Source organism: Sus scrofa, chromosome 2 (genome assembly GCF_054392235.1).
Source record: "Sus scrofa isolate SSC_HxYL_T2T_F1_AM1 chromosome 2, Sscrofa_HxYL_maternal_Yorkshire_Landrace_v2.0, whole genome shotgun sequence".
NCBI classification, from domain to species: Eukaryota; Metazoa; Chordata; class Mammalia; order Artiodactyla; family Suidae; genus Sus; species Sus scrofa.
In genome coordinates, this window is record NC_139384.1 from 22087185 (window position 1) to 22110405 (window position 23221).

General features: G+C 40.5%; 2 protein-coding genes across 8 annotated transcripts in view; both read right to left on the bottom strand.

Moving 5' to 3' along the window:
* Positions 1–6255, bottom strand: part of TTC17 (tetratricopeptide repeat domain 17) — a 153490-nt gene extending 147235 nt beyond the window's left edge. For all 6 annotated transcript variants that reach the window (XM_021083171.2, XM_021083170.2, XM_085011403.1 and 3 more), the window contains exon 1: positions 6081–6255. In XM_021083171.2, coding sequence (XP_020938830.1) covers positions 6081–6239 — 159 coding nt within the window. In that variant the 5' untranslated portion in view covers positions 6240–6255. The remainder of the gene's footprint in view (positions 1–6080) is intronic.
* A 7614-nt stretch (positions 6256–13869) lies between these two features.
* Positions 13870–23221, bottom strand: part of API5 (apoptosis inhibitor 5) — a 31937-nt gene continuing 22585 nt past the window's right edge. Inside the window, exons 12-14 of one of the 2 annotated variants that reach the window (XM_005660984.4) lie at positions 22385–22461; positions 21333–21469; positions 13870–15994 (exon numbers count right to left, since the gene is read on the bottom strand). In XM_005660984.4, coding sequence (XP_005661041.1) covers positions 15972–15994; positions 21333–21469; positions 22385–22461 — 237 coding nt within the window. In that variant the 3' untranslated portion in view covers positions 13870–15971. Of the gene's footprint in view, positions 16000–21332; positions 21470–22384; positions 22462–23221 lie in introns of both variants that reach the window. The other variant, XM_003122856.5, reaches the window with a different exon arrangement.

The following is a 23221-nucleotide window of genomic DNA, read 5'->3' on the forward strand; positions in this document are numbered from 1 at the left end:
CTATGACCCCTAAAGGAGTGGCATGAACAAAACTTATTTTTTCAAAGATCACTTTGGCTCTGTGGGGAGAAAAGACTCTATGGGCCAAACACAGAAGGAGAACAGTTAGGAGTCTACTAAATAGGTTCAGGAGAGAGATGAAGATAGTCTGGATTAGAGTTGTAAAAGTAGATGCAGAAAGACATGGCGGGATTCAGAATACATTTTGGAAGTTAAGTTGACACGCTGTTGATAGACTACATACGAGATATAAGAAAATGAAAAGTCAAGGAAGATACATAGATTCTGGGCCTGAACAATTTGGTAATTGGTGTGGTGGGCTGGGACATTAAGAGTTCAGTTTAGGACATGATGTGCTCACGGTGTCTATTCGACAGCTAAGTGGAGATATTGAGTAGGCAGCTGGATACCTGAATCTGGAGTACAGTGAGACACCTACACATAGGATTTGGGGACTGCAGATAAATGTATTTTATGCCATGAGACTGCATAAGGTTGTCTGATGAGCCCATGTACAGAGGGAAGAAAAGGGGCACACCAATACTTAAGACTTACAAAGAAAAAAAGAATTCAGCAGAAGAGAGAAAGTCGGGGCCAAGGATTTAGAAGGATTGTACCTTCTTTTTTCTTTTCTTTTTTTTTTTTTTTTTGTCTTTTTAGGACCACATCCAAGGCATATGGGGGTTCTCAGGCTAGGGGTCGAATCAGAGTTGTAGCCTCTGGCCTGCACCACCACAACAGCAACACGGGATCTGAACCACATCTGCGACCTACACCACAGCTCATGGCAACACCAGATCTTTAACCCACTGAGCAAGGCCAGGGATCGAACCTGTGTACTCATGGATACTAGTCAGATTCATTTCCACTGAGCCACGACTGGAACTCCCAGGATTGTACATTCTGGTAGTTAGGTAAGAAAACAGTTCAAGAAAGTATGAAGACAAATGCCTGGTGGCTAAGAGGTTAAAGTAAGATGAATGAGAACTGAGCACCAAATTTGGTAATATGGAAGGCTCTGGGTATCTTGACAAGAGTTGTGGAGATGGAGTTTTCTTGTGGCACAGTGGGTTAAGGATCCCGTGTTGTCATTTCAGCAGCTCAGGTCACTACTCTGGCAAGGGTGTGATCCCTGGCCCAGGAACTTTTACATGCTGTGTGTATGGCCAAAACAAGAAAAAAAAGAGTTGTGGGGATGAAAGACTGGTTGGACTGGGTTTATAAGAGACCTACATGAAGAGATAAAGGAGAGTCTGTGAGTACAGACAACCCTGCTGATGTGTCTGGCCATAAAAAAGCCACACAGCAGAGGAATCCCCCTTGCTCCTGCCCTCATGGAGTACAGCTGAGATGCAGGCACTGCTCACACCAGGCTCCCTGCACTTTGGAGTGCAAAGCTGTTCTAATTTTTGACCTGGCCTGCTGGTAAGCCCTCTTATTCCTCACTGTCAGGGTGCCTTCTGTTCACTTCCACCAGAGCTGCTTCCAAACTGCAACTGCTGGCCCCACAGATGATCCTCATCCCTCTTCAGCAGTGCAGCTGCCAGTTCCCAACTACCTTGCCTCAGCCCTTTCCGATTCTTCTTCTGCTTTTCTTGTTTATCATTTTCTGGTCTTTTCTCCATACTTTTTTATGTCTGAGCGATAGCTGACCTTTTTAGATATAACATCAGTGACGAAGAGGATGACTTTCTTTGCATACACAGCCTGACCACAACAGAGAGGCAAGAGTAATCTCTGAAATCATGGCTCTGACCTATGTACGGCACCATTTCTGAAGGCCTCGGGGCTGATTCACTGGTGGTTTAATTGGAGATTTAAAGATCTTCCAGAAGGTCTGAGACTTCCTTGAAGCTAGTCCCCAGATAACTACCACATTGACTCATTTAGAAAAGGGTAATTTCCTAAAAAGTAGGCACCACTTCTCACACTTCCTTACATCATCCATTCAATAGATATTATTGTAGCCTATGTGATTAAGCAGTGTGAGGGTTGCTAGAGTTGCAGAGAAGATGGATATAGCCACTTCCTTCATGGAGTATATAATAGTCTCGTAGGGTATTTACGTAAGTAAACAGACACAACATGGTATGGTAAATGCTTTCATAAAGGAATGCAGGAGGCTCTGAAAGTGAACTGAAAGAACAACTTACTCAATGTGTGCATCAGAGAAGCCTCCCTAAGAAAGTGATATTTAAGTTTGTGAAGAATGTGAGTTAGTCAAAGCAAGACTTTGGTCGGGGGTGGGAGGTGGAAAACATGCACAAAGGTCCAGAAGCGAGCAAAAACAGAGCATATTTGGGGATAATGTATGACAAAAGTATGGCTAAGTGCGTATGTGTATATACTTTGAGGTGAGAGTGGGGCACTCAAGGATAAGGAGAGACAGGTTAGAAAGTAGGGCCAGATCACAAGACATACTAGCGAACCTGTACCATATCCTGGGAGGCATACCAACCTGTTAAAGGTAGATTTCCTTGGGGAGTAAGAATGTGTAGAGGTAGTAGGACTTTATTTCTTTAAATACTCCCATAATGTCAAATATTTATTTTTTACAACGCCACACATCACTTCTGTCCTTCAAATTTTTAATTAAACAAAAACAATTAAGGTTTTAAAAGATTAATTGCACTGTGCAGAAAATGGACTGGAAGTAGGACACGACTAGAAGCAGGAAGAGCAGTTAGGAAGCTGTGGTGATTAATTAGGTGACCAGAATTAGAGTAATGATAGTGGCTATGGAAGGAAGTAAAATATAATTAGAAAGTAAAACTGAAAGATGTTGGAAAGGAAGAGGAAGAAATTTAAAAGGATAACTAGATTTCTGATGTGGACAAATAGGTAGATGGCGAATGGTGGTATCTTTAAGTTTTGGAAAATAGGGCATGACACAGGTGTACGTGTAAAACTGAGTTTAGATTTGGTCATATTAAGCTTTTAGTACCTAGAGAACATACATAAGGAGTTAAAAGTTAACAAAGAAGTCTTGAATTTATAACTCTGGAGAAAAAAATCCGAGTTTAGAAAGATATGTAGATATTCCCAGCATATACATGGTAACTTAAGTCCTGGGAAAGGATGAAATTGCCCAGGTATATGTAGAGAGTAAAAAGCCTGCACCAAAAGCTGGAGGATCTAAAAGCCAAATCTAAAACTGAATTTCTCAAAATGATCTGTGACCCATCTGCATCATAATATCCTGATGAGTTTGATAAAAATGTAGAAAACTTGGCTCCACCACCAACCTAATGAATCAAACAGTCTGAGACCTGGGAATCTGAATTTTAAGCAGGCATCCCAGATTATTTTTGTGTAAAGTTTGAGAACCACGTCTTGAAGTGGAGGGGGAAGAATTAAAAAAAAACAAAAACAAAAAACAAAAAACACCAGTTAAGAATGAGTTGTTCTCTGCTCACTCCTAAAGAAAAATGAGAATTTTGTGTCACAGTAGCCAATGGAACAGGGCACACCCTTCAAAGCACAGTGGGGTGGAGTTCTGTTGTGGCTCAGCAGGTTAAGAATCCAACTAGCATCCATGAGGATTCGCGTTTGATCCCTGTCCTCACTCAGTGGGTTAAGGATCTGGTGTTGCTATGGCATAGGCTGGGGGCTACAGCTCTGACTTAACCCCTAGGCTGAGAACTTCCATATGCTTCGACTGCAGCCCTAAAAAGAGAGACAGACAGACAAAGAAAGAGGAGTTCCCCTCGTGGCGCAAAGGAAATGAATCGACTAGGAACCATGAGGTTTTGGGTTCGATCCCTGGCCGTGCTCAGCCGGTTAAGGATCCAGCGTTGCAGTGAGCTGTGGTGTAGGTCGCAGATGAGGCTCAGACCTGGCGTTGCTGTGGCTCTGGTGTAGGCCAGCAGCTACAGCTGCGATTAGATCCCTAGCCTGGGAACCTCTATATGCTGTGGGCGCAGTCTTCAAAAGACAAAAGACAAAAAAACAGAAAGAAAGCAAGAAAGAAATCTTGCTTTCCTAACTTTAAGCCTAACTACTTACTGCAGGGGTGACCTGAAATTGATCCAGAAGATTCTTTCTTTAGATTTCTCCTTTTCTCAAGCAAGTTATCAGTAACCCCTACCTTTTCCCACTAAAACACGTATCACATGTAAAACATGTAACACGTATACAATGTGCAAAAAGAAGTGATGTGTTAAAACACAAAAACCAAATCAGATTCTACTTTGCCATTGCAATGTCCAGCATATAATACATTTCTGCCAGCTTTCACTTTTTAGATGGACTCTTTCTCAGCTGAGTAGCAGGACATCAAAATGGGAAGGAGAAGTCAATGGTCGGGGAGTATACATAGCTGTGAACCCAAACAATACTGTAAAGAGCCAACAGGAGAAGGGCTCCTCAAAATGCAGCAGGAGTGACTAAATTCCATGTCGCCCTTCATAAAGGCCTCGGAGAAAAACCACCATCAGGAAACAGAAGAAGGACAGAAGCAACCAGGATTCACACAAGATATCCAATCTTTTGTTAGAGATAAACCTGTAGTGGTGTCTAGGGTTTCTGAGACACACATACATACTTTAAATCTCAGCTGGAAAGGTCATGAAAAGAAAATGTTTCTTTCTTTTTTTTTTTGATCTTTTGTAGGGCCGCTCCTGCGGCATATGGAGGTTCCCAGGCTAGGGGTCGAATCGGAGCTGTAGCCGCTGGCCTACGCCAGAGTCACAGAAACACGAGATCTGAGCTGCATCCGTGACCTACACCTCAAGGCAATGCTGGATCCTTAAGGCACTGAGCAAGGCCAGGGATTGAACCCGCAATCTCATGGTTCCTAGTCGGAATCTTAACAACTGAGCCACTACCGGAACTCCAAGAAAATATTTCTAATGTAAGTTGGGTATAGATAAAAAGCCACCCAGTAGAAAGTCTTTTCTCAGCTATACAGTGAAAACCTCTCACCAATACCATTGCTGGCTTTTAAACTGTTTCACTCATTCATTACATTTGAAATAAAATTTGTCCTCACATGGTGAATCTAAATGTGACCCTCACTTTACACAAAAGTAAACTTTGTACTGTGCTCCTATTACCATTCTTTACACACAAGCCTAGGTCAAGTACTTTCACGAGACAACAGCTAATACATTACAGATTAGTGGGATAAATTGCATGGGGTACACATGTCACTTTCTAAATGTTTCCTGGACTTCTCAGGAATGTTCTCAAGGGCTGGCAGTCACTAAGTTTACAAGTTTCTGTAGCAGAACACAAACATACACAGGCACTCTTTAGGCATCACCAGGACTCACAAAATGCAGGCCATCACAAAGTTATGTAAGAAAAGCCGCCTCTCCCCTGAGGAATTAATTCAACCTGACAAGAATCCGGGAAATTGCACATCCTCCTTGAGGGGTTGGGTCACAGGAACTAGGTAAAGAAACAATGCAAAGAACACTGGGAAAGGAGGGCAGTTTACAGCCGAAAAGATGCAGGCAACGCCACCAGAGGCATCCTTAAGTATTCCTTTGGAAGGAGAGTATGCGTGTTGTCTCTAATGAGCCCCTGTTGACCCAGGTAACGGAACTAGCTGAAACCACCACAGCTTGACACGAATTCCAGCACATGGGAGAGCAAACTGGGGGAAGTTAGATGACATTAGATGACACTGCCTGGGGGTGCCAAAGCTGTCACCGCCCTGGGACTCGCTGGGACTGCCGCACACCCGGGCGCTGCCACCTGCTTTCTACTTCCTCAGGGAGGGCTGGTGACGCGTGGGCCCTAGAGGCACCAGAGGAGGAATAATGAATCTGGTTTCTAAAGCTGGAGCGCCAGAAAATGTCCCCAGGGCCCGACCCCCCACAACCATGCGATTCTTCCCGAGGGGCGCAAGACCTCAGGGGTGGAAGCCGGAGAACTTCCAGGTGGCCAAGGCGAGGGCCAGGACACCAGTGGGGAGGGGACTGAGCCGGGTCCAAGCTCAGGGGTCGCCCGGGCCGCGACATCGGGACCGTGGGAAGGTAGGCTGGGGGCGGGGCCGCGCGGAGCCAAAAGCCAGGGCCTGGCTAAGGAATCCCCCCGGGCGAGGCGGGCGCGGGCGGAGACACCCTGGCCGCTACCTGCTGCTGAATCTTCCCGTCCTCTGTGACGACCCAGTGCGTGGTGGCGAAGGCCCCTCGAGTTGCCACACTCAGCAAGGCGGAAAGGCTGAGGAACCAGCCTGGGCTGGAACACGGCGGCAGCTCGCACCGGCCGCGGACCCCTACTGCCGCCGCCATCTTGCCCCCCCAAGCCCGGCCACTCACACCGGAAGCGGAAACGGGTCCTTGCGGCTCGCCATCTTGGTGAGGTCGGCGCTGGAGGAGGAGGAGTCGAGGGGGCGCTGTCGGGGGATAGCCTGATCCCTCGGCCTTGGTTTGGGCAACCGCTAAGCGTGGCCTCCGGCGCTGACCCAGTTTGGCTTCAGGTCGGAGACCACTTTGTTATTGTTTTCCTGTGCGCGATAAGATCTTGGAGCGTGAGAACCAGAGGGAGAGAAAAGTAGTGTTCAATTTGGAAGCTAAATCACACCGAGAAGACTCAGAATGTATCTGTGTACATACGTACATTATTTTTTTCCTCTCATCTTTGGTTTAAAGAAACTATTTTTTATTTCTGATTGTGCCAAATGGTTTGGAAATAAAAAGTGTCCTTTCAAAACACCTAAAGGAAGGGATAGGTTTTTCTTTTATTCTTAAAGTCCCGAAATAGTGGGAGCTTCCGAATTGGGAGGTTGTTAGTACAGGGCCGCGCTGTCCAGTAGAAATGTAATACGAGCCGTGAACCCCAATGTAATTTAAAAAAGAAAAAAGAAAAGAAAAAGGATAGATTAACTAAAGTTTAACTCATTTTGTACAATATAGTCTCAGTTTAGTGTGAAATCTATAGAAATTACTGAGATGAATTTATTTTTGTACCAAGTCTTCGAGAACAGTTTGTAATTTACACGTACAGCTCATCTAAATTCACAGTAGCCAGATTTCAGAGCTACACATGGCTAGTGGCTACCTTATTGAGCATCAAAGGTCTAGCTAGATCTGGAGACCAGCAGCAGTGGCATCACCTGGGAGCATATTAGAAAAGCACATCGTTGGCTCTTTTTCCCCATCAGATTCCACCTTTTAACAAGAGTCCCAGGTGACTGGTATGTACATTAAAGTTTGAGAAGCACTTCCTTCTAGTGAACCAACAGGTGAGCCAAGTGCGCAAGCCTGGCTTCTAGCTTCTAGTTAGCTTTTTCGTTTTAGGTGTTTCATATTGTATTCAGGTTCCTTAGGCTTTTGATTTTTTTCTTTGGATGATGAGAATTTTGCCTGACCACTTCCCTACACAGGTATATTGAAAGAAAATAAATAATTGTCAAATGTTTAAACATCACTTCATGCTAAGGAAGCAATGAGACCACAGTGCTGGCTTTTTATACCTTCTTATAGCAGCTTTTCTTAAGAGTACTGAAGTGATGAGCCTTAAATTAATTTAAAATATATGGCTTGTCTGTAGCCATACCACCCTGAATGCATCTGATTTGGTCTAAAATGTGTGTGTTGGAGTTACTTTGTGGCCCTGGGGGTTAAGGATCCCCTGCATTGTCTCTGCTATGGATCAGGTTGACACTGTGATGCAGGTTTGATCCCTGGCCCAGGAACTTCTGCGTACCATGGACTTGGCTTATCTGCTTTTTGCCTGGTACTTTGCTAGACCCTGAGTATGGAAATCTGACTGCTGAGCAGTGTGCAATCTGGTGGGATACTGGCAAGGTAACAGTTTAAATATAGGATAGTGGGGGTGTATAAGTCCTCAGGTGTAGAAGAGATGGACCAACCTAGTGAAGGGCTTGGAGCAAAGGTGCTGTTTCAGGCAAAATCAGCACTAAGTGTGAAAAGATAAAATCAGTGGCAGATTGTAAGGGTTTCTTGTATATTCTCAGCATCTTGATTTTAGGCAAAGAGGTAAACCTTCTTACTTGCATATAAAGCTACTAAATAATGACAGTTATCATCTAACATTTGTTGAGTTTAATACATACTGGGCTCTGTACACACATGGTTCCTATTAATCTTTACTAACTTACCAGGTGTAGGCTAGTTAAGTAATTTGGCCAATATCATACAGCTAATAAGCAACAGATCTCAGATATCTAACTCAGATTTGAATTCAGATCTACCTGACTTTGGAGCCTGAGCATGGATGAAGGATGGTGAGGAATTTGAAAGAAGCTGCTACATCACTTATTTTGCCAGTCAGCAATTTCTTTGACATGCACAAGTTAATGTGTAAAGAGGCAGAATAGTAACTTCCTTTTTTTTTTTTTTTTTTTTTTTTTCGTCTTTTTGCCTTTTCTAGGGCCGTTCCCACGGCATATGGAGATTCCCAGGCTTGGAGTCTAATCAGAGCTGTAGCCGCCGGCCTACACCAGAGCCACAGCAACGCTGGATCTTGTATTAGTTTTCTATTGTTATGTAATAAGTTACCACAAACTTAGCAGTTTAACATACACCTATCTCAGTTTCTATGGGTCAAGAATCTGGCATGGCGTATGTGAGCTGTCTCCACATTTATATCTTTGACTTCCCTCCATCTCTGATCGCCAGGCCCATATTTAGTATACATGCTGCCGAAGTGAGCACACCAGGCCCGTATTTAAAGGGCTCATGTGATTAGGTAAGGTCCACTTGGATAATGCCTTTTTTGAATAACCCCAAATGAATTCAATAACCTTAATGACATCTGCAAAAATTCCCTTTGCCACATAACAAAATCAGAGGAATAATATCATACTCACCTATTTTCCCAAATTTCAAGGGAGGAGATTTTATAAGGGCAAGGATCATTGGAGGTCATTTTAGAATTCTGCCTGCCACCGGTCCTGATTGCCAAGTTCCACTCCTCTAGTCTTACTCAACTGTTTTAAGCGTCACACAGTTAACACTTAGAAGTGCTCCTGCTCACCTTGTTTGTTCCCTGCCTAAAATCCTTTCCTTGATCTTTCTTTCAAATATATTGTTTAAGGTTCAGCTTAAATCCCAGATTGTAAAAGCTTGTCAACATCTTTGTCTCTGAATTCTGTAACACTAGTGGCAGTTAATACCATGTTGCTTTGTGATATTACTTTGTATTTTTTGAACAGCTAAACTCTTGAGCAGTTCTTTGTTCAACTAGTTAGACTGTTAGCATCTGAGGACAGGAAACATTTCCTATGCTAATCTATTTTTATCTTACATAAAGCTTCCATAAATAAGTGGTTAGTTTGTTGACTTAGTTTTTTAAACCCGCCAAAAGGTGGCTTTCCCATTTTTTGTTGCTCAAATAAAATTGTTGCTGCCAATTTTCTACAGCCAAACAGATCATTTGTTACTCTTTTATTCTGTTGTTCTAAAACCTGATATTCTTTTTTCCAGATTAAGAACGTATTTTCTCTGTTAGCTTAGAGAAAACCTGTATAAGATAGTAGTTATCAAAATTGCTGATAATCTCTAAATTATGGTTCAGTTCTTAGTTGAACAAATGATAGGAAAACCCATAACTGCATGTAATTTGGTGTTTTAACAAAGTATTTTAGCAAATAGTTCCTTTAATTTATTACTGTCATAAATTATAGAAGTTTTGAATCTGGGAATTGGACAATGATAGAATGACCTTTCTGGATTATTAATTTCTCCTTTGGGGCATTTTATTTGAGTGTTGCAGAGGATCTCTATACTGTTTATTCCTTCTTACTTACAATATAAATATTCCTAAGAAAGTTGACACCCTACTTTAAATTCTATTAATTGTTTTTTGCTTCATAGTAAACCATACTAAATCTTTGTGGAATAAATTTTAAGCTGTAAGACATGATTTACTATATTTCAGTTTTTTGTCTGGACTCAGCTGGTGGTTCTGCTTCTCCTGCCACTGGTTGGGGCCACTCATAAGGTTGCATGCATTCAGCTAGGACCTTGGCTGGGCCTGGAATGTTCCCAAATGGCTCCATTCATGTCTAGCACTTTAGCAGGAGTGGCTAAAATGGCCAGGGTGGCTGGACTTCTTTCTCTCAGTCCGGGTAATTGCAGAGGCTTCAGGGCTCCAAAAGAATAAAAGTAGAAGCTGTAAGGCTCCTTGAGGGCCAGGCCCAGAAGTTGTAAAGTGTCACTTCTGCATTCTATTGGTCAAAGAAAGTAGCAAGGCTAGCCCAGATTTAAAGGGAAATGGAAATAGACTCATCTTGCTAAATGAAGCAGCATGTTTGATCTGAAGTAGAAGGAATTATTGGTAGCCTAGTACATATAGTTAATTCCTTTAGTGATTTTGAATTGGTGAGGGTTGAAGGGGTGGATAGGAAAGGGGGCTGGTTATTACAGGAAGGGCTGTACAGGTGTATCTCCCCAACAGCTATATGCAAAATGAAGAGGACTTTCAAATGGGAGACAGAGGATACCTAAATAGTAATTTCATTAGAGATTATAAAATATGGCAATTTCATTTAGAAATAGTTTGCCAAATAGATCAGGCAGTCTGAAGCATGAGAACTACTTTGGATGAGACCAAGTATCAAATCAGCCCTGCATTCTAACTCACAGTGACACCAGGGCTGCTCTGAAGATAACATGATAGCTGGCCTCAAAAGAATTTCCCTGATACAAACTTACCAGCCATTAACTTATCCAAATCATCGCAACTGTTAATGCTTTTGGGGAGGACAGTTTCTATGGAGTGGCTGTATTATGAGCATTCAATCTGTATAAAGTTTAAGGTCATACCCACCGCCACCCCCCAGCTTTTATTCTCTCACATACATCCAAGTTTTGATATGCTAATTTTTATGGTTAAATCCAAGTTTATTCAAACCTGTAGTGAGTTTGTGCTTTCTTATTTATCACTTTATAGCATATTAAGTCTTAGATTTTCCTCATAGAAATACAATCCCCTCATCTTTTATTTGTTCTTTTCAGTTCCTCTTCTACTTAGGTATTTCTTGCAGAATACAAACTGGAACTGTATGTAGTAATCTATCTAGGCTTTGTCTCAGATCCTGTTTCTAATGTCAGCTCTTTAAAATGACCAGAATTTTGATTTTCTTATTTGTGGCTGTATTGGTTTTAGGGAATGAATGTACAATGTCTAGGAATAAGTCTATAATTTCCTAGGATTTTGATAAATTAGATTTCATTTGTCTAAGTTTTAGTTTCTATCACACTTGCTAGAATTAAATCCCACTTGCTGTTTTCTACCCACCGGAACTTATTTGTGGGCCTCCTACGGTTTTGGAGGAAGGATTGTGAGCTGAGGGAGCACATGGGTATGGATGGTCCTGTACCTAACTAAGGTGGAAAGACTTCCCCGAGAGAATGAAATCTAGTCTGATGTGAGCAAGGAATCAGCCAGGTGAATGGGAGAGGGAATCAGGGAACAAAGATTTTCTAGAGGAAACCTGCCCTAGTGTCATAAAGGGTAAGGTGCCTTTGAATTATTGAAAGTAGTTCACTATAGGTGAGGAATTTAGTTCTGAGATCAAGATTAGGAGCTTGAGAGTTTTGAAAGGTCTTTTTTTTTTTTTTTTTTTTTTTTAGCATAACCTGGTATATATTTTTTTCCGTTCTATACTCATGGCCTGGTATTCTTAAAGCCAAGTGTTCTGCACCTTGTACTGCCTCCATTTCAATACCTTTCCTTGACTTTTTTTGTTTTTTTTAGGGCCACAACTGCGGCACATCGAGGCTCCCAGGCTAGGGGTCTAACGTGAGCTACAGCTGCTGGCCTACGCCAGAGCCACAGCAACATGGGATCCGAGCCTCGTCTGTGACCTACACCATAGCTCACTGCAACACCGGATCCTTAACCCACTGATACAGGCCAGGATTGAACCCTCAACTTCATGGTTCCTAGTTGGATTTGTTTCCGCTGCGCCACAACAGGAACTCCATCAATACCTTTCCTTGAGATCTTCAGTAGGCTGGCTCCAAATCATCATCCAAGACTGAGCTCAAAATGAATTCCCCAGACATTTTCTAACCATACTTTCTATGCTTGCTCTTAGAAATTATCACAGTAGAATGCTTCAGTGTCCTCGTAGCACTTCTCTCTGAAATCAGCTTATTAATCAGGCTCTGCATTATGGAATGTGAACTGCATGAGTCTGTCTTGTTCACCACTGCATCCTCAGCATAGAACACTGCCTTTTACTTTTTATTTACTGAAAGCTTACTAAGTACCAAGCACTGTTTTAAATGCTTGCAGTTGCCAGTGAGCAAAATCTAAAAATCCTTACCTTTGTGGCATTTTATCCACATTACATTTTGCCAGGGGGAGACAGAGTAAAAATACAGGTAAATTATATAGTATAATTAGGATAGTATGTTAGATTGTTGGCAAATGCTTCAGAGAACATAGAGTAGGGTAAGTGGGACTGGCGCCCTGGCAGGGTTGAGGGGGCACTGCAGTATTAAATAGGATTCCCTGAGGTGATCTTTGAGGAACTGAAGGAATAGAGTTAGACAAGCAGCTATGTGACTAAAAGGAACAGCTAGTGCAGATTCTAAGACAGGAGTGTGTCTTTGCTTAGCCTGCATTAAGCCAACTGACTGGGGCAGAGTGACAGAGGGGGAAGAGTAGCAGTGGAGGTCAGAAATGAAAAGCCATGGCAGTGCTTCTGATTTTTATTCTAAAATGAGGAGTCATTAAACGGCTTCAAGTAGAAGGATGGACATTTCTTTGCTGCTGTGTTTAGAACAGACTATAAAGAATCAAGTATAATAGCTAGGAGATCAATCAGGAGCCTACTATGAAACTCCAGGCAAGAAACGATGGACATAGAAAAACCTTCAGCTTTAGAACCCTCCTAACCACCCTTGCTACTACTGCTGGCCTATGCCACAGCAACGCAGGATTGGAGCTGCATCTGTGATCTATACCAGAGCTCACAGCGATACCAGATCCTTAACCCACTGAGCAAGGCCAGGGATTGAACCTTCATCCTTGTAGATGCTAGTCAGGTTCCTTTCCACGGAGCCATGATGGGAATTCCAGGAAGACTTTTTAATAAAGGCTAGTAGTCAAATTACAAAGTTGTTTTACATATTAAGGAAGGAAATTATTTCATAATAATTTGGCAAGTATCTAATGTTTTGCTTTGATAGAAAGAACCGAATCCTTCTTTCAGAAGTGTATTAGCCTCTAAAAATAAATGCAAGGGAGTTCCCATCGTGGCGCAGTGGTTAACGAATCCGACTAGGAACCATGAGGTTGCGGGTTCGGTCCCTGCCCTTGCTCAGTGGGTTAACAATCCGGTGTTGCCGTGAGCTGTGGTGTAGGTTGCAGACGTGGCTCAGATCCCGCGTTGCTGTGGCTCTGGCGTAGGCCGGTGGCTACAGCTCCGATTCAACCCCTAGCCTGGGAACCTCCATATGCCGCGGCCCAAGAAATAGCAACAACAACAAAAGACGAAAAGACAAAAGACAAAAAAAAAAAAAAAATCTTTAAAAATAAATGCAAGGAGTTCCTGACTAGTAACCATGAGGATGTGGGTTCAATCCCTGTCCTCAATTAGTAGGTTAAGTATCAACGTTGCTGTGAGCTGTGGTGCAGGTTGCAGACACTGCTGGGAACCTGTGTTGCTGTGGCTGTGGTGTAGGCCAGCAGTTGTAGCTCTAATTTGACCCCTAGCCTAGGAACTTCCATATGCTATACATGAGGCCCTGGCCCTGGGAGGGGGGGAAATTCCAAAAGGATGAAAATTAAAGATAACTTGCAATACTGAACCCCCTGAAGGCAGAGCAGTCTTTGTATTTTCATGGTCTAACACTGTGTTTGGCACATGAGAGGCAATCGATAAATGTTTAATAAATATCCAAGAATCTGAAGCTATAATCATAACACAACAAGACAAAAAACAAAATTACAAAAGGAAATTTATTTCAAAAGCATAAGGGAACATTTACATTTGAACAAGGTGATAAACAGGTGTCTTGCAAAAGAAAAAAAAAATCCATGAAGTTTTTCTTTCAAATTTTTGAAGCAAAAATAACCTAAGTTGTGCACTATTGCCTTAGGAAAGGGAAGGGGAACAATGAGGTGGTAAAGGATGGAACATGGTCAACTTAATATCAAACATGAGAAAGTAAAGTCACTTCTGCTCAGCTTTGAGTTTACAAATATTAAAAAGAAAAAGAGAAAAAATTACACAATGTTCAAATTTAGATAACTGTAGTCCCAATACAGCTTCTGTACTTGAAATGGCTTTAGGCCAGTGGCTGAACTGCCTCTGAGGTCCAGACTACCTGGTCACAGTTTTCAAATGGCAATTCCATGTTCCTATGCCTGCTCAGATTCCAAGGGAGCTCAGGTTTAGCTCACAATCTTTCGGAATGTTTATAGAGATTATTGCCACCACTCCAGAGTCAAGCCGACAGACTTCTTTGCTCACCCGCATCACTCTAGTCTTTAAAAAATATTTTCCCCATAAACATGTGCAGTCTGTTAAGACTGTTAGGGGTTTTTGCTTCTCCCCCCAATGTAGAGGTAACAGTAATAAAGACACCTGCCTTGGAATCACAAACTATTCCTCAAAAAATATGTCAAACTACTAGAAAATGTCACTCAGGCATTGGATTTGAATAGCAAACTTGAGGGAAGATTAACTGTGGAACAAAAATATATGAAACATTCAAATGCAGAGCAAAGGGCCTATGCTACTAAAAATGCCCATGACATTAAACACTCCACAAACCCCCCATCTGTTGTTTAACCTAAAGATTCTATTGGCTAACTTATACAATAATTTTGATTAATAACCTGAGAAGTTAAAATCTTGAAAGTGGCAAAAGCAAACTGAGAGAGCACCCCCCTTACTTGTTGGTATACCAGGTTACCAAGTCACTTTTCCTAGGCTGCTCTGGTTATTAAGTCCCCAAATTCTAAATTATTCTATCTCATCCTGTAGAAACCTATATGTACATCAGATTCAATATTTTGGCTGTATTTCTCCAACAGGGATCTCTAAATTTATCTTTGAAAATGCAGCCTTTATTTATTTTTAGTTTTAAATAACAATAATCATGTAAGTGCAACTGACTCAAAAGCCCTCACTACTGGGAGGAAAACTAGATAACAAGTTAATAATGGATTCAGCCTCAAAAGGATAATCACCGTGTCAAAGACTACCCGTTCCTGGAATTTTAAAAAATGATTTATATTGTGTAGTCAAGTTTCACAGCATGCATATATATATATACACACACACACACAGATATATGCTCATGTATGTATGTATATTATACACACACATTTCTATGCAAATTGTAAGATCCCATATTCAAAAGTTTATATCACAACATATGGAGAAGAGTTAAGTAAGCAGTGCAAAGCAACTTCCTCCTTAAAAATGTAATGTCATTTCTACATTTTAAGAAAGCTGATAAGTATTTTGCTTTTCTGACACAAGGCAGGAATGCTGCACCACTGCCTAGCAGCTTCATTAAATAACAATGAAAACAAAATGTTAAGACTGGTCATTACTCTTCTCCATATGTTGGGGAGGGAGGAAGAGGGGACAAGAAAGTCAGTAACCTTTCAAAACTGATGGTCTTTACCAGTTATCAGAAATGGACTGAATTTCATTACATATTAGATTTGAATAGCTCTTCTCAATAACAAATTATCAAGATGTTTAAAATATTCACAATATGAAGTATGAATAATGATGATACTGCAAAAACAAGTCAAGATTGCGAACAAAGCATCCAAAAATATCGCTGTGGTTTTACCTTGGACACAACCATGGTCTGTTACAAAAGTAGATCATACATACAAAGGTATAAAGAACATTAAGTTTTTAGCTGAAGGCAGCAGTCTTTTTAAAGGGACATCCCCGGCAATCCAATGAGTAGTAGAATTTTAGTATATTAAGCTCACGGCAATGCTGAAGAATTTGACTTCTTACTCAGTAGAGTCTTCCTCGACTACGATTTCCTCGTGCTCCCCAACCTCGGCCACCTCTACTTCCCCTGAAGGCTCCTCTCTGCTCTACGAAAAAGCGAACAAGGATTTAGGTCTTGTTCAGGATTTCATGGGAAAGCAAACACAGAAGAAATGCAGCTTAGACCTTTGAATGTAACAGTAGGCTCTAGAAAAACAGCACTGGTATTTTGCTGGTCCATCTACAAATTCAATTTGTACATAAAATCAGGGCATCCTACACAACAAAGCATTTATGGCAAGGTGCCAAATACATTCATTGTAGTTACTCAATTAAATATATCCCATTAACAAAGATATGTCAAGGTGACAATTACAGTAACTATGTTAGTTCTTTATTTTAGTGTCCCACTACTAAAGATAATTAATGAAACTATACAAATTTCTATACTTAGTAAGGAATTAACAAAAAAGCCACTAGCCTTCAAAAGTTAGTGCCACATGTGTAAAATATCTTAAGCTATCAATGATCAATTCTAAAAAATTAGGCTAGAATGAAAAATGTGTCTTGTTTATTTATTTATTTATTTTGCTTAGGGCCACACCCACAGCATATGGAGTTTCCCAGGCTAGGGGTCTAATTGCAGCTACAGCTGCCGGCCTCTGACACAGCCACAGCCATGCCAGATCGGAGCCATGTCTGCAACCTACACCACAGCTCACAGCAATGCCGGATCCTTAACCCATTGAGCAAGGCCAGGGATTAAACTTGCAACCTCATGGTTCCTGGTTGGATTCGTTTTTGCTGGGCCATGATGGGAACTTCGAAAAATCTATCTTTCAAGTGCAATAGTCCATTTGTTTTAGTTACTGTATTTCAAAATAATGTTGATATAAATGCCAACACTTTATAGCTACACTGCTTTATAGCTACATATGAGCTGCTCACAGTGCTGCCAAAATGGTGATGTGTATACACAGTGTTTGGGTTACTCATGTAAATTAAGCATATCTTTTGCTGAAAAATAAAGTCACTTGTGTCATACGGTAGAATGAGTCTTTGATTTATTGGTCAGTCTGTTTTATAGCTCCAGAGAAATATTCCTCAGAGGAGTCCTTCCAGGGAAGAAAACTGATTGAAGTCATCAGCAAGGCTGGACTTTTTATTATACATAAATGAGTAAGAGTCTCAAACTTCTAATTCCAGAGATCTGATCTCCTTATTGGAACTTTCAAACTTCCTCATTGCAGCAGTCTTGTCAGAAACAGTAAAAACAATCTGGTGTTGCCATTTTTGATCCATAATTTTGGAGGCTTGAAAAATCCCTATTAAGTCCGTATTGTAATTCATTTTTTGCCATTATGGCTAGAAATACAGTTACCTTATTTGGGTGATGTTTTGTTGTCTCTGTTTTTTTTTCCCCCTCCAGAAACTGACAGAAAACTAACTAGACCTTTCCTCAGCTTCCAATACTTACTTGTGTAACAGAATGTGATCTGATTTAAAGTCACTTCTCTTAACATATTTTTCTAAATTGATTGGTATGCAAACTATTTAAATGAAACCAGCAGGAGTTAACATACTCAGAAAATCAGAGGCAGTCTGTGGGTAAGAAACTTCCAGTGGTAGATGCAATGACTGTAGTGTATTATGGGAGTATAGCAACATTAACATAGCAACTTCTTTATACTCTTAAGTCCTGCATTTTTGACTGTTTAAGACTTGGCTTTGGAGTTCCCATATGGCGCAGTGGAAACGAATCTGACTAGGAACCATAAGGTTTCGGGTTCTGATCCCTGGCCTCGTTCAATGGGTTAAGGATCTGGCATTGCCGTGAGTTGCAGTGTAGGCCACAGATGCGGCTCAGATCCTGTGTTGCTATGGCTGTGGCTGGCAGCTGTAGCTCAGATTCGACCCCTAGCCTGGGAACCTCCATATGCCATAGGTGCAGCCCTAAAAAGCAAAAGCAAAAAAAAAAAAAGGCTTGGCTTCATCCTGCATATTTTCCCCCGTCATACTCATTATAAAAACCATCATTTTCTTGGTTAACATTAATACACTTAACCAATTAAGACCCCAGAGCTATCATTATTAGCTCTAAGCTAACGGACTATTATATCTATCCTTTCAACTGTTTTTCAATTTTTTTGGGGGGGGGGGGGCACTCTTATAGCATGTAGAAGTTCGTGAGCCAGGGATAAAACCTGTGCCAGAGCAGTGACTCAAGCTGCTGCAATGACAACAACAGATCCTTAACCCACTGCACCACAACAGAATTCCTCAATTTTGTTTCATTTTATTTTTGGTCTTTTTTTTAGGGCTGCACCCATGGCATATGGAAGTTCCCAACTGGAGCTGCAGCTGCCAGCCTACACCACAGCTATAGCAACGCCAGATCCGAGCCATGTCTGTGACCTACACCACAGCTCACAGCAATGCCGGATCCTTAACTCACTAAGCAAGGCCAGGGATCGAACCTGTGTCCTCATGGATACCAGTCAGGTTTGTTAACTATTGAGCCACTGCGGGAACACCCTCAATTTCAATATGAAGAACTCCCCTCAATTGTGCAGTTATATCTAATAAGTATATTAAATACACGCTATGAAGGTATTATTTCAAAAAGGTGATTATCTTTTGTACATTGGCTATTGCTTTTTGATCTGCAACTCATGCAGCCATTTCTATAGTACACTAAACTTTCTTTTTTCATCTAAGGGACTATTCTGCACATTAATGATCTTTTCAATGGTCTCAAGCTTACATTACTAACATTGCTCCTAATTAAAATTATACCTTAAAAATAAGTTGTGGGAACAAATACCACTTGATAAAGCAAGTAACAGAGACATTGGCTAGGAAAGTAATAAACTTAGATAGGAAAAGTCAAAATATGCCTGCATGGACTCAAAGAACAATCACAAATTCTGGCTCTTTCTCTGTAGTGAGCAAGTTCAGGCCCATGACACTGACACAATTTATTCTGTTTGCAATAGACTTGTTCACTGTAATAAGGCAGTGACATTAATATTAACTGGTTTCTTTCTAACACAAAAGAAGTAAATATTCCAATCCCTCAGTGTATATGACTAAAAAAAATAAAAAGAAAGAAAGAAAGAAAGAAATCCCCATGCAACTAGTCTTTCCTAGAAAAATAAAACTGAGCTTGGCTGACATAGAAAAGTGGAATTACTATGACTTTGCCAAATGTGGATAATAAAATCTATGTATTAAAGACTTAAAGAACACAAAACATTTTTTCCCCTGCAATTTTGAAGCAACACTGACTTCCCAGAAAAAAAAAAAAAAAATCCAACATTGTTTCTCCTTCTTCCTGATCCAGTTCCCTAAAGACATAAAAAAGGTAGAAAAAATCTGAGGTATATAGGTCCACCAATTCTCATCTGTAGTACTGAGAACTGTTTCCAACTGAATGGGTGAAAGCTCTTCAAATTGTTATTGTGAGGCTATTTCTGATACATTCAACTCCCAAATACAAAAATACTAGCAGAAATTTTGTCACTACTTTCTAACAAGAACGATCAGAGTTTAGGTTGCTTTGTAATTCAATTTATAACAAGCACTCCAATTATCAGGTTGACTCCTATAGGAATATTAAAGTTATTTGTATTAGACACAAAAGACAATTAACAGGCAGGTTTGTATTGCCCTTCTATTACTTTGACGACCACAGAACAAGAGAAGTGGGAAGTGACTCCGGATTTTTGTCCTGAGTAAAACTGCTTATTTTTTTCACATTGATAATTTTTAAAAAAATCACAAAGAACCTAAGGCTTTGCATTTTTCACATCTTTCTCACTATCAGGCAGGCAATGAATTTCACAGGGCAGAAACCTCATAGAAACTCAGAGTAACTGACCTGCCTAAGTGAAAATGAATACAATTCTCTATGTATTGCCATAGCTCTTGATGCTTTCATTTAAGCCAAACGAAGTTAGTAATCTGATTGTAAAGACAATTCTGATAAAAACTGAAAAAATCATACAAGTTGACAGAGGACAGTATTTGGTGCAATGAAGTAACAAAGTATTTCCCATTTACAAAATGCATTCAAAAATATTTTTTAGGAGTTCCCGTGGTGGCTCGGTGGTTAACGAATCCAACTAGGAACCATGAGGTTGCAGGTTCGATCCCTGGACTTGCTCAGTGGGTTAATGATCCAGTGTTACCGTGAGCTGTGTAGGTTGCAGACTTGGCTTGGATCCCGTGTTGCTGTGGCTCTGGCGTAGGCCAGTGGCTACAGTTCCGACTGGACCCCTAGCCTGGGAACTTCCATATGTTGCAGGAGCGGCCCTAGAAAAGACAAAAAGACCAAAAAAAAAAAAAAAAAAAAAAAAAAAAAAAATGTTTTTTAAAGTTATTAAGCTCTATGTTATCCCAATTTTTCAGATAGGAAAAGAGGCTAAGAGCTGCATATTTACCTATTATTATATAAGTAAAAGAGTTCAGTAATCTTTTTTATACTAAAGTTTCCTCAAAGAGTCTGATTGGAATAGAAAGGTTCATTTCATAATCTAAAATTGCTTTTCTATAATCTATTTACTCAGATATTAGAGGAATTTAGCCACTGAAGGAGGAATTTACTTATGTCACAATCATCTCACCATGAAAACAATTAAGAGTATATGCTTCCAAATGTACTTTTGGGGGAATAATTACTACAGAATTAATTCTGATTTGTAATTAAGACCAATCACAAGCATGTTTAGTTCCTAAGGTTAAAATCAGTCTTAAGCAAGATTAAGGATCTGAGTCAGTGATATCTTTGTCTATTCTTCTTTAAAAAGATTATGAGGATATGAGCCAATGAAACAAACCACTTCTGAAGTGAACAGCCCCAGGAGAGACTGGGCTACTTGGAAGCTCTCCGGCACCACCAGCTAAAGCCAGTAAAAGGACTCCCTTCTGAGCAGTGAGGAAGATTGCAATAGGACACATCTTCCTCGCTAGGTGATGTTTTAACATCTGACTCTGCCTTCTCCTTCTAAAGCAGTACAGAAGATGGGAGGACAAGCAGTAGGCTGACAAGGGCCAAGAAGGATCATTAATTCTGCATCTGCCAGAAGCTCTCCATTCCTGAGGGAGAATGCACAAAATGTCTTGCCTGGAAGCTAAAATAGGGAAAACTAGGAAGAGATGGTTCATGCAATCTTCCTACCTTTTTTTCTATTGGCTCTTCTGAATACAAGAGGCATATTTTTCTAAATTCTTAGTGTTACATGCTTAAGTCAGTGAGCCCTCAAGGCTGGGTTAGAAAGGAATGGGATACATTGTTTCCCCAACAGTTCAAGTTTTCAAGCTAACTCAAAAAGTCACTTGAAAGAGTTATGATACTCTTTTTAATTAGTAATTAAAATCAAGCACAACACAATTTCTGCCTAGTCTTTCATACAGCTTATACCCAAACGGAAACGCTCACCATAATTAAAGTTGCCCAAATTGCTGCTATATTTCCCACTAGGAGGATTATAAATCTGCCTGGCATCCCTTTTTGGTCCTGTTGGAGGTTTTTTGGGTGGTGAACCTGAAGTTGTATCTTCATTGGCTCTCTTTTGCCTATAACAAAAAGAAGAAGAGCAATTTAAAAAATGGTTTTATAATAGAAGCTATCAATATATTTGTAATTTATCACACTGGTTACAAAAGACATCTTAAAGATGACAGTCACATCAGAAAAAAGGAAATGACATTCTGATGTCATCAAATTAACTGTGCTTTTTAAAAATGCAGCCATTGTTAGAGGGGTATTTATAAGACTTTAAAACACTTTGAAGTATGTACCCTCAGAGGTCATATACAAGTGACTCATCTTATAAAACTTGTCCATACAGTATAATTAGGTTCTAGAAATACAAACAAGCCTGAAAATTCCAGGGTTGTAATTTATTTATTTTATAAATACTAGATTAGATTTTACATTTTTAAGTCATGCTTCTAATAGTCATATTTTAACATCTTACAAAAACTCATTTAACTAATGTACCATTTTGTACAGAATTATCTGAATTCCAACTTTTTACATCCATAAATCATATATTAGAATGCTTTAATCCCTTTTAGAAATGTTTCTTTTTTCTTTCTTTCTCCCTTCCTTCCTTCTTTTATTTTTTTGTCTTTTTAGGGCCGCATCTGCAGGATATGGAAGTTTCCAGGTTAGGGGTCAAATTGGAGCTATAGCTGCCAGCCTACACCACAACCACAGCAACACATCCAAGCCAAGTCTGTGGCCTACACTGCACTCACAGTAATGATGGATCCTTAAGCCAATGAGTGAGGCCAGGGACTGAACCCATGTCCTCATGGATACTAGTTGGGTTCGTTACCACTAAGGCACAACAGCAACTCCTTTGAAATGTTTCTTAAAGGTAGATCTGAGACATCTCTACGTCTCCCATTTTCTTGGTCAGTGCCCTCTTGATTAATAAACCTTTCTCTGCTCCAAATGCAAAAAGGAAAAAAAAATTTTCTTACCCAATTTCAACCTTCTGTACAGGTTTCCAGGATAATGTTACTGTGCTCTTATAAGAAGGAGGAATGTGGAAGAGATCCTAAAGAGACAAAATTAGAGATTTCTAATGTATTTCATGCTGTGGGGAGTAGTGATAAGGGTTGGAAACGGAGAAACATCTTAATTTTTTTAAGAGAGGAAACTAATTTATCCTTCTTGCTTTTGTGCCAGTGACTAAAATAATGACCTAAACACCCCCCCAAAAAAACAAAAAACTGCGAGAGAAGTAAACAGTGACAATTTTGTTTACAAATTACATCCTCGTTTATGTTATTTTGTATACATCACTTAAGAAACTGCAACTAAGTTTCTGAATATCATTTCAAGTCACAGGACAAAATACCAGTATTTATAAACCTTAATAAAGTCCACAAGTTATTTTCTTTTGCACAGAGAGTCATTTGATTTGCTTTAAAGAAAATACTATGGTGTAATCTGCATTAGCTTCTGCAGATTTTTTTTTTTTGCTTTTTAAGGCCACACCTGAGGCATATGGAGGTTCCCAGGCTACAGGTCGAATCGGAGCTACAGCTGCCGGTCTACACCACAGCCGCAGCAATGCCAGATCCGAGCCGAGTCTGCAACCTACATCACAGCTCATGGCAACGCCGGATCCTTAACCCACTGAGCGACGCCAGGGATCGAACTTGCAACCTCATGGTTCCTAGTTGGATTTGTTTCCTCTGCACCATGACGAGAACTCCAATACTGTTAATTTATAGTATCAGGTGAAAGATAATAAATTTTTTGTATGAGTGGGTCACTCTGCTATACAGCAAGAAATTGACAGAACATTGTAA